The 11,033-nt window shown below is 42.3% G+C and overlaps 2 protein-coding genes and 1 non-coding gene across 3 annotated transcripts; 1 reads left to right on the top strand and 2 right to left on the bottom strand.

Moving 5' to 3' along the window:
- Positions 1 to 409: 409 nt before the first annotated feature.
- Positions 410 to 3,642, bottom strand: LOC139211651 (small ribosomal subunit protein eS27-like). The gene is made up of 4 exons (XM_070841966.1): positions 3,610 to 3,642; positions 3,041 to 3,149; positions 2,366 to 2,476; positions 410 to 1,569 (listed from the first exon to the last, which is right to left on the bottom strand). Exons 1-4 carry the CDS (start codon positions 3,613 to 3,615, stop codon positions 1,541 to 1,543), a joined length of 255 nt encoding a protein of 84 aa, XP_070698067.1. The 5' UTR covers positions 3,616 to 3,642; the 3' UTR covers positions 410 to 1,540.
- LOC139212529 (small nucleolar RNA SNORA13) lies at positions 2,559 to 2,692 on the bottom strand. The gene has a single exon (XR_011585346.1). It is a non-coding gene; the product is annotated as a small nucleolar RNA SNORA13 (small nucleolar RNA).
- A 485-nt stretch (positions 3,643 to 4,127) lies between the features above and the next one.
- Positions 4,128 to 9,153, top strand: LOC139211669 (ras-related protein Rab-13-like). Its single transcript, XM_070841992.1, has 8 exons — positions 4,128 to 4,625; positions 5,324 to 5,384; positions 5,761 to 5,821; positions 5,959 to 6,036; positions 7,180 to 7,269; positions 7,491 to 7,556; positions 7,669 to 7,719; positions 7,842 to 9,153. The coding sequence occupies exons 1-8, from the start codon at positions 4,502 to 4,504 to the stop codon at positions 7,911 to 7,913; spliced, it is 603 nt and encodes a 200-aa protein (XP_070698093.1). The 5' UTR covers positions 4,128 to 4,501; the 3' UTR covers positions 7,914 to 9,153.
- The last annotated feature ends 1,880 nt before the right edge of the window (positions 9,154 to 11,033 follow it).

The raw sequence follows: 11,033 nt of genomic DNA on the forward strand, positions 1-11,033 counted from the left end.
ATAGGAGTAATAGTAGTGTATAGTAGTAATTTGATTTGATAATTTGTTAATTTTTGAGATTGTTTTGTTTGAATAAATTTGACAACTGTGATTTACACAGAACTGTTTGGATTTTTCTTTACTTTGCCGTTTTAAGTGCTGAGATGAGCCGTCTTACTACAAGGACTCTAAATAAATACATGCCACAATGACTCCATCAGCAGATAACTACAGGGTTACGTTGTTTAATATCACTGTGGTAGAACGTGGTAAGAAAAATAAATTAATGTAGCCTACAGGACATTTATCATGTATCAGTCAGTCACTAACCAGGAGGCACATCAGTCGTATTCCCATTTACCATGATTTTATTTTTAAGCTGTCCAAAATACAAGCAAGACACAAGAAAAAAGTCACCATAGCAACAAGAAAGTTTTCATTCACTCCTGATTTAATTTCTTTATGTGGTGTACAAACAAAATGCGGTCACATATATTGCAAATGGCCAACAAGCACACAAGCCTGAACAAAAGCTGTGAATAAACCAAAAGCTTCAGTTTTAGCAGACTTATCTGCAGCTCACTGCATAGTGTGACTGTTTTTGCATCATTTTCACAGGAAGCTTGCAAGCACGTGTAAATCAACCAACAATGTTCACTGTGATGTCATTATGTGTGACATCGCTGTGTGCTGCGTTTGTGTTTTACAAGCATTAGGGAAGCAGAGGCAGAGCCGGCGATGATTTTCCCTGAATCAAACCCTGCACCAACACCTCAGGCTGTGGAGCAGGAACTGACGACATCACTGTCAGCGTCAACTAAAACCCTGACTTCTGTGGCGTTCATTTGGCAGGTGTATGCATGTATTTAGTGTCTGGTTTTACTGCTAGCTCTAAAATTTAGTCGCTATTCAATTATGAGTGTAGATTTTACATAGTAACACAGCAGCAGAGACGCCACGTGTGTTTGAAGTTCAGTCACAGTGCGTCTCCTGTCCTAGAACTGGTCTAGTGCTTTCAAAGGAAGAAGTAGTGCTGAGCAGCTGTTGGACAGTATCTGTAAGGTTTACCTTACACCCTCACCTTCCTGTAAATGTTTATGCATAATCACTGAGGGTTCAATGGAAACAAAAGCAAATCACTTGCCAAAAAGCTGCTGAGGCCACACCAGTGTGGGACCGAAGGAAACCAAATCCTCAAACGCCCGGACGTTTACCAGCAAGTCTCTGCAGGGTCCTGAGCTGACAAGTGTCTTTTACCAGACAAATGACATCTAAGAGCCATCATGAGATGAAAAGAACAAACTGGATGACAAACATGCAAGATTATTTTACCAAAAAACAACCTACATTTATTAAGACAGAAGAGTGACTGAATCTGTGGTGTTGGTGGGATCTCAACAACGCCAAGCACTTCTCTGTGCACGCTCCTTAGAGAGACTCCTTATGTTACATGATTCGTATCCCCGCTCTCCTTTTCCCCATCGCTGCGTCAGCTCCATGGCAGTGTTACTCGACATCCATCAAGCTCAGTTCAATCAGCGTCCAACCACATCTGGTCAAACTAGTGCTGTTTCCTCCTGAATGAGCATCCTGAGGAATGATGGAGAAAGTCTGTGCTTTAACTTAAGAGGAAACTTAACAAGAGTTCGACAATTTACCAAACCGAATATTATGTTTAGTTTGTGTTGATTCTAACTAACTACTATTTTTGGAAAGAATGAACATTAGAAATACATCTCAGAACACAACTGGGCCGGCAACAATCACTTTCATTACTGATTAAGCTGTCGAGTGTGTTCTCAATTAATCAGTTCTTTGGCCTGAAGCTGTTTCGTTTCACTAACACACTGTAAATAGTAGAAGATCATTTTCTTCAATGTGCTCTCATCAGAGTGTTTATCAAAAATATCAGATTAGTGATTGTAAAGTATTTTCTGTTCTATGGCTCAGAGATCTAAACACACGCGTGAATGAAGAAGCTTTTGTGCTTGTGGTTGACTGTGTAGAAACGTCTCAATGATGATGAATTTCTGTCACAGCCACAAGAGTCACTGTCTGCCTTAGTAGACACCCTCTTCATGACGAATACAATGAAAGGGCAACACAAAGGCAAATATCTCACTGTCATCTGGAGGCGTATGGCACGGAAAAGTTCTGCTGCCACATTTTGATGCATAAAAGCTTTGCGCTTTGAATTAATATTGAATATTAATAATAATATATATAATAATATTGACTTTTGGATAAGGGCACTGTATAACATGTGGCACACCAGCACTAGAAGTCCATGCTCCAACTGACACATCTACAGTGTATCTGTATGCATTTTAAAAGGTCTCTACATGGATGAACAGGGTCTCCACTGTGTATGCTGGTGTTCCCGTACCTTCTGTAAGGCGAGCTTTCCCTCCTGTAGGCTGGCAGAGGACCGTGGAACAGCCGACACACAGCACGACAGTCTGAGCGTGACTGAACACTGTGGTGATCTTGTAGCAACCTGCACACATAACAACCAACAGCCATGAGAGCGTTACACTGAGAGCAGCAGACAGCTTCCAACACAAACATCTTCATCTCCGTTGTGTCCTTGCAGCCGTTTGAGTAAAATGAGTCACTAGAAACTCACTTAACAAACAGTCACAAGTGTCACTGTATGCCTTATTTGACACCCCGATCACTACAGGAAACAATGAAAGGGCAACACATGAAGGCAAATGTTCCTGATCCAAGTACTACAAGTACTCATGGTGCATGAATAAAAATACCAAAATCAAAACGGAATTCTAAGCAATGATGGTGAAGTCCTGCATTAGGCGTCTCATTTTAAATATAAAGTTGTAAAGTTTATGTTGTTATAAAAGTTACTTACATAATAAAACTAGAAGTACAGGTTGTAAATATTTTTATAATTGTGCTCAAATTTTCTCTATTATTTTGTACTCAAATGTGTGTTTAGTCGTAACAGAGTACCACTACTACATATTAACTTAATTAGGTACTTTATTTATCTGCACTCTGCTACTTTACACCGTTTTTCTCTGGATTGTCTGAACAAACTTGCCTGGACATTTGACATCCATAAAATAGGAATTAGGACTCTGGACAAGCCGTTTTTTCTTGTGACTCTTCTTCTCCTCCTCGGGGGTCGGGTGCAGCAGATCCTTTGCGAGCTGAAAGGAAAACACAGGTAAAAGTTTAGCTGATTTCTAATCTAAATTGACCCGTTCAGGTCTTGAACTTCCTGCAATAAAAGGGTGAATTCCAGTTCCGATCAAAGTTGACAACTTTACAACACGATCACGAGGAGCGAAGGTCGACACGCCTCACAACTTTCAACTGAGAGAAAATATTACAAAAAGGAGATTTTCATCCTATCATGTCTTAAAAATACAGTTTCTACCCTCCCAAAAAATCGACATGTGACTGACAGTCAAAAGGAGCCGCGTGGGCTGCTTTGTCGCACGTGTTCCGCCATTAGCGTCCGTTTTCACATCTGAACATTTTTACCTCACAGTGAGCAAAAAACAGAAACTGTAACAGAAACAAAACACCGTTGGTATCGTAGTAGATCCTCCTCAATTAAAACACTTTTTACCGGGAGATGAACATAAACACCGTGGTGATACTTACAGGCATGTCTGGACGATCACCGGAAAAACACACTGAGGACACACCGGAAGTGTTTGACTGACGGACCTGGCGGAAGTAAGTTTTATTTTATTTTATTTTATTTTTTTATTTTTTAGATAACTGCCTTTTTTATTTCAGATATTTGCTGATGTTTACATACATTAGCAAAACTAAAAATTATAATAAATAAAAATGAAACATATTTCTGTTACTCTCAATACACGTTAAATTGATTAGGACTATAAAAATGGCAGCCTTTTTTTCACAATTAAATCATTCTATTTTCATGTAACATTTAACCTCTAATTCCCAGAGCAAACTAAAATTATTATTATTTTTTTTTTTATCGTGGTTGATTTCCGCCACTTTCTCTTATTAGTCTTATTTTCTGATCCAGCGGCTCCATCCTGTGGACATGTTGGTGCCTGCAGGTCTGTGGGCTGTAACTCACTCCCACACTACGTAGCCTGTCGGCGGATCTGGGATCTGGGCCGATAGCAAGTTTGTGTGTGTGTGTGTGTGTGTGTGGGAGGCTGAAAAACACGTCGCCACACCGGTGTGTGAGTAAATGGAGCGATATTGTCTGCTGGAGGGAAATCAAAATGAATCCTGAATAGATTCTGTGATGAAGACTGATCGGCTGTGAGGCGGCTCAACTTTTGGATGGAGGGTTTTTCTTTCTGCAGAGCACGGAGGCATTGAGGGGGAGCAGAGAAGTCAAGGAAAAAGGGGAAAGAGGATCCACTCATTACACAGAGCTAAAAAAAAGTCTCTTTAATCACAATCACGAAGACTGGAGTGGATGAAAAGTAGTTCCAGAGAGCGACAACCCAAACTTTCCCCCCCTTTTTTTTTAATAGTTGTGCTGTAACTCTGGAGAACAGCACCAACCATGGCGAAAAAGTATGATTTCCTTTTCAAACTTTTGCTCATCGGGGACAGCGGAGTGGGGAAAACATGTCTGATTATTCGTTTTGCTGAGGACAATTTCAACTCCACATACATTTCCACCATCGGTACGTTGTCTCGGGCAAATGTTTTCTAACCTTGTAACCAGAGACTTTTCTGCAGCAGCCTGTGACTGGCCTGTCTCACACTTGGGGCATGAATCATGTTCTGCTTTCTTCCTCTATTTGATGCCCAGAACACAACCAAACGGGTTTCTCAGACTGTTTGCGTGTCTGAACTCGTCCAGTGCGTCTCTCATTTCTTTTCTCTCTCTCTCTCTCTCTCTCTGTCTCTCTCTCTGTCTCTCTCTCTCCTGGTGACTGTGTGTGCTGTCTCTCCCCCCCCATCTCTCCCTCACATCTCATTCCTCTCACTTGGCTCTCAGAGGGTCCACCCACCCTCATTCCTATCTCTTTTACCATCTCTGTGCTCCCAGAAGAATGGATGGCTTTCTGGCATGCAGTTTTTTTTTTTCACAGGACAACCCCTCCTCCTCCTCCTCCTCTGCCCCCCTCTGTCTGTCTGTCTGTCTGTCTGTCTGTCCATCCTGCAGGAAAAAACAAACAGTGTGTCCTACAGGACTCTTTCTATTATGTCTGTGTGGAAGGCCGTGCTCCGAGGGGGTCAAAATCCCAGTGAATCAGCCTCCACCCATGAGAGGGTGACCTATATATTCTGCCATGTGTGTGTGTGTGTGTGTTTAGTTCATATCTGAGGCATTTAACTCATTCTCTCTCTCCTCTCCTGCCCTCTTGTTGTCCCCCAGGCATCGACTTTAAAGTGAAAACCATCGAAGTGGATGGAAAGAAAGTGAAACTACAAGTGTGGTAAGAGATGACGGCTGGTCGCTTGTCTGGAAATGCTGTGTTTTGTGATTTGGTGAAGCAGATAACGCTGAGTAATCCGTAGAGTTATGTCCCTCTGTCCTCTGCATGCCTCTGGTTTTTTTTCTCCTGAGAGGAAAGAGGAACCTCCCTCTTGTTCTCCAAATCGGGAACTTTATGACAGGGTTTGTAGTCCAAGTATCCATCAGACATGGAGTCATGTCCTGTCACATAGGGTGTCGCTGCTGCAGCAGATCCAGCTCGCTACAGCAGTGTGAAATGTAGATTAAATTCATCGTCTTGCATTCTCCTCCAACTTGATCTCCACACATCAGTGCCCCGTTTCCTCACTTTGTTTGTGTGTGTGTGCTTTGTGCAGGGACACAGCAGGGCAGGAGAGGTTCAAGACCATTACGACAGCCTACTACAGAGGAGCCATGGTGAGCGCAGGACGCCTGCAGAACAAGCAGACTGGCTAATCAGGCTGACATCACTGCCCCTTTGTGCTCGCTCTGTACCTTTCACTGACTCCTTAAATCCTCTGTCTTTGTGTGTCTCCCCCCCCGCTCTGCGTCAGGGCATCATCCTGGTGTACGACATCACAGACGAGAAGTCCTTCGAAAACATTCAGAACTGGATGAAGAGCATCAAAGAAGTGAGAGTGTTTCTACTTAGCCAAAACAACAAGGAAAAAAACAATGCTTAGTCAACTGGATGTATATCATGAGTCATGAGAGCAGGCCCATTGCACAACTGGTGGTTTTTAAAGGGTTAGTTCACCCAAACAGTTTTCTCTGGAGCTTCATTTTACTGAACAAACCAAGGCTGCATCCAGCTGTTATTTTCACAGCCCTGTGAATGACTGAACCCTGCCTCTCTCACCCAGTGTCAGCTGGGATTGGCTCCAGCCTCCTCGCCACCCTTAAGGATCAGCAGTATAGATAATGGATGAATGAATTATGTGAAACAAAGAAAAGCTGCACATACTCACACTGGAGGCCAGTTTATTGATGCTGTTTGAGTGAAGTGAAAGTTTCTTGATTAAGAACTGAAACATCATGAATAGAAAGAGGACAAGTGACCATAAGTGTGTGTGAGTCTTTGGCTCTGTTCTCATTGAACAGCTTTTGATTGTACACAACTGTTAATAAGACTTAATAGTGAGGAAAAAACTTGGATACTTTGGGACAAACTAACGGATTAACTGAGAGGGTTTTAACTACACAGTTAAAAAACATTAATGTTGGTTTTAGAAAGCTTGTAACAAACAATGTGAAGTGTTAATTAACACATGAGACAGAGGACACGATGTGGATTTGTGCTCCTCTCCACACAGCAGCTCTGACCAGCGGACCACCACCTCTCTCTGTGTCAGAGGCTGTAGTGGATGGAGCTCTCCACCCTGAACAGTATGGACTACTACAGGAGGCAAACCTAACCTTTCATAACCTTCCACAGACAAACCAGAAAACTCTGGCCTGTCACTGGAAAGTTTAGGATGGAGCCGTCTGGCAGGAAGAGCACATCTCTGCGCCGTAAATCCAAATTATCAACCCAGAATTGCTCTGAACACAGACCCAATAATCATTATAGTAATCATAATATCAATAATCATTTCTGAGAGGATATCTCCATATCTCTCGAGTCCCTGCAGAGCAGCTTATTGTGACGATGATGTAAAGACGTCTGCTTTCCTTCACTTTAATCTCCTCATAAATGTGCTGCACGCTAAGCAAACATTCCTGTAGATAAGGATTCAACTTTCCCTAATCAATTTACTGCATTCCATCCTTCCCAGAATGCATCAGCTGGGGTCAGTCAAATGTTACTAGGTAACAAGTGTGACATTGAAGCAAAGCGGAAAGTCTCCAGGGAGACGGGAGAGAAGGTGAGATGATTAACAGAAACTTAATTATACTCAATGTCTTGTATTATTTTCATTTGGAAAAAGTCATTTATGCAGTAAAACAATGTTTTTTTCTGTACCATCATTCAGTAATAATCAATAATTAAGACTTGCTGACTTTTCCTGCTTTTTAAATAGAAGAGGGAGGGATTGTTTGAGGAATGGACTGAAACTGTAAACAGGTGTGTGTCTGTTGTTGACAGCTGGCGAAGGATCACGGCATCAGGCTCTTTGAGACCAGTGCAAAGTCCAGCATTAACGTGGAGGAGGTGACTAACAAAGGCTGTCTTCATACCTCACTGAACCTTTGTGTAAAGGGGTTTCCTTAATGCTAGAAGTGCCTTAACTGTCATTTTCTCTCTCTTTATCTGTTCCCTTTAGTCTTTTCTGTCTTTTGCACGCGACATACTACAGAAATCCAGCAAGAAACCAGTGAGTCAGAACAGAGTTATTATACCAAGTACTACCAAACCTGACTATAAGACTGTTACTTCATGTTGTGCTGGATTCGTCTGTGATTCCCTCTCTTTGTCTGTATTTCCTTGTTTTGACAGGGGCCCACAGGTCGAGAGGTGAAAATCACAAGCGGCACAGAGAAAAAATCCTCCAAATGTGCTCTTCTTTAGATTGGACACTGGTCAGCGGACACAAGAGCATACGCCATACAAATTTAAGAATCAAACATCAGTATTACTGGGGAGAAATACAGCACAGCCAGTTTTCTGTCTCCATCTGGTGGGCTCAAACATCAAACACATTCAGCCGTTAAAAGTGTTTGTGTATCTAAATAACTGCTATTCCCTTCACCAGTCTTTGTACCCTTTTAATGCCAAAAAGCAGATTTTGCCAGAAAAATTATTTATGTATTCCTTGTTTGAGCTGAAATTTTATTGACTGTGATTGTGCCTGTATTCCACACTGAATATGTTCTGCCACATATCCTGTGACAGTGTTATTGTCCAGAAGATGTTGAAAGTGGGGCTCCTAGATGACTCTAAACAGATAACATACAGCATTTCACCAAGCAGTTCCCACCATGTGTAGTTAAGCTACACATTTCTCTGGCTTATCACCACACTGTCATCACTACAACTCTCTGATAATTGATTTAAAGTCTTAAAATAACTTTTGCTGTTTTTAAAAATCTTTTTGGACTGGGCAGCTATGTGAAAAAAAAAATCACAATCACATCACATCTTTTATGAGAGTGAGCACACACAGCAGTGGCTTTAATGAGCTGAGGAGGAGTTTGATGGGAAGTGTTTGGATTCACATTTTAGGCTCCTCGACTGCCATTCTTGTTCATCTTAAATCCAAGAGCCCACAGGTCTACAACGTGGATATTTTCTGGTTTCATCCGGTGAAAAGTTTTGAAACGAGCTCCTCACATTAATGAATTAATTAAGTTGATTCTATGGACTTGAATGTGAAACAAACAGTGATGGTGAACACGCTTTGTTTTAACAAATGAATGGATTGAGAGGAACTGTGATAAGTGCAATATGAGAAGATGAGCGGAGAGATGAAAGAATGATGGATAATGCAAGTGAATGGACAGGATGTGAGGGAAGCAGCAGTGCTCACATGTCCCTCGTTCTGAATTGATTTAGTGGCTCTGAAGTGGCTGGTGAATCTCTTACTGAACACTATCACACATCAGCTCCATGTGGCTGAATGGTTCAGAATGACTGTGACTACACGGCTCGGTGCTCATCCGATCCTGACAGACATGCTCTGTTTGCTGTATCTACTTTTTATGCATTTCATTCACATTCTGTGTCTTTTTAGATCTACCACAAGACTTTATATGTAGTTTACAGACCTGCCGCTTGCTGAATAAACCATGATGAGAGTGTAGTCTTGTAATTTGAATGTGAATCTGTGTGTTGGCGTGACAGCATAATGTTTTATTGTGTAGGTCAAGTCTATGTTATGTGTACAGCCCAAAATCACAAATCAAATGGCTTTACAGTCTGTACTGTATATGACTCCCTCTATCCTTAGACGCTCAATTCATATAAGGGGAAGCCCCCACAACAACAAAAGGAGGAGTGACAAAGAAGATGAAATTTGAAGATAAATTGCAAACATATATGTTCTGCATTGTGAGAAGGGTAGGCACAATAAGTCACTGGCTTCAGCTTACACATTTCTGGCAGTGCTATGAACTGTTTTTACACTCAGGTTCATTACTGTTGACAGTTTTAAATAATCTCTTTCTTCAGTGCAGCTCAATAGTGAGGCAGTCAACAGCTGAAGAGGAGAAGGTGTCTCAAGGACACTGACAGAAAATATGTTTACTGACAGACTGATGGTTAACGCATGAGGCTGAATTAGGACCTTCTGCTGCCTTCTTTTTAACTACTATCCTCCCAGTACACAGCGGCTAGTATGGCTACACCCCCCCTCTATCACTGCTGCAGCAGCAGGAGTTGGAGCCTGTCACTAAGCAACCGCCCCTCTTCCTCAGCATCAGCACCAGGACGGTGTGTGCTCGCACTCTGCCGCATCTTCAAGTTACCTGCACGTTCCGCTGCGTGTCTTGTCATCACACAGGGCAGGTTTCAGTTTGCAAACACGATACATTTCTTTCCCGGTGCCAGAGCTCTGCAGAGGGACAGAGGAGAGGACGAGAGGGCAGCAGAGGGAGGGGCAAATAAAAAAGAGAGAAGAAGAATTATGAATAAACTTTAGATGGAGGCCTGGACATAGACAGACTGGAGGCTATGTTGTTATGGTCATGTGACGCCTGGTGAGAGTTGTGTGTCACTCCAGCCTGGCTGAGGATATTTATTTCCTGTTCATGTCGAGGTAATTAGTCTCGCTTCCCGAATGAACCGATGTGATCTCGGGGATGTTGCTCCTCCTGACTGGACTGACCGGCTCATGTCATCTCTGCTGGGGGTGAAACAACGAGGGATCAGCTGCTTGCTGTGGGATGCTTTAAAATTTGCGGCCTGCAGGGAAGGCAGAAGATGGAGAGGAGGGAGCAGCAAAAAGCAAGCATGGGTATAACAATGATGTTTAGATTGATCGCCCCATGATTGTGTTATAATTAGAGACTGAGCCGGAAAATGGTGTAAACTGTCCTTTATACTGCAGCTACTACTGCTACCACTCAGTACTACAGCACAGTACAGTGCAGTACTACTGAGAGAGACCCAACAGCAACCAACAGCGACAGTATCACCACCAGGAAGAACATCCTCATGAACAGACACTACTACAGTCACACACACCCCAAAAGGGCAGTTGAGCTTTCAGCTTTTCAGCTAAATTCATTCGGCATCTGAGCTTCTTCAGCGATGCTTTGTGATTTTGATTAAATAAAAGAAAGTGTGAACATGTGGAGGCATTTCTGCTATAAAAATAAAACCTCTGGTTGTTTCTGCTTTTTAAGGAACTCAATCTGATCAGTCATTTTCTGATCAGCTATTTGTCACCTTTTCTCAGTCAGAAACATCCTGTTGGAGAATTTCCAGGGGAGGTGGCTCATGGGAACTATGTATGGGCTTGCAGTTCAGCGCTTTCTTGAGAATACTGACGTCAGATTACAGCCGCTTTATTTTTTTCTGGTCTGACTGGTTTGTCTTTTTATATTGCTCATCATGCTCCTTCATTTGTTTGTTGCGCCACTCTTTCTGCTGCTGGTGAATTTTCTCTGTTGACTCAAGTTGTTCAGATTCAACCCTCAGGGCCTTTCAAATTTCCTGGTTCCCAAGTTCCCAAGAAAGAGTTCTTTAAAT

The sequence above is a fragment of the Pempheris klunzingeri genome, chromosome 13 (genome assembly GCF_042242105.1).
Source record: "Pempheris klunzingeri isolate RE-2024b chromosome 13, fPemKlu1.hap1, whole genome shotgun sequence".
Lineage (NCBI taxonomy): Eukaryota > Metazoa > Chordata > Actinopteri > Acropomatiformes > Pempheridae > Pempheris > Pempheris klunzingeri.

Bases quoted from the DNA above. Each gene is read 5' to 3' on its own strand.
- LOC139211651 (XM_070841966.1), bottom strand. The intron at 2,477-3,040 runs GCAAGTTTGTTC...TTATGTGTGCAG, and splicing joins TATGGATGTCAAATGTCCAG to GTTGCTACAAGATCACCACA. The intron at 1,570-2,365 runs GTACGGGAACAC...ATCATTCCTCAG, and splicing joins GAAAGCTCGCCTTACAGAAG to GATGCTCATTCAGGAGGAAA.
- LOC139211669 (XM_070841992.1), top strand. From the start codon at position 4,502: ATGGCGAAAAAGTATGATTTCCTTTTCAAACTTTTGCTCATCGGGGAC. The intron at 5,385-5,760 runs GTAAGAGATGAC...TGCTTTGTGCAG, and splicing joins AAAGTGAAACTACAAGTGTG to GGACACAGCAGGGCAGGAGA. The intron at 6,037-7,179 runs GTGAGAGTGTTT...CATCCTTCCCAG, and splicing joins GGATGAAGAGCATCAAAGAA to AATGCATCAGCTGGGGTCAG.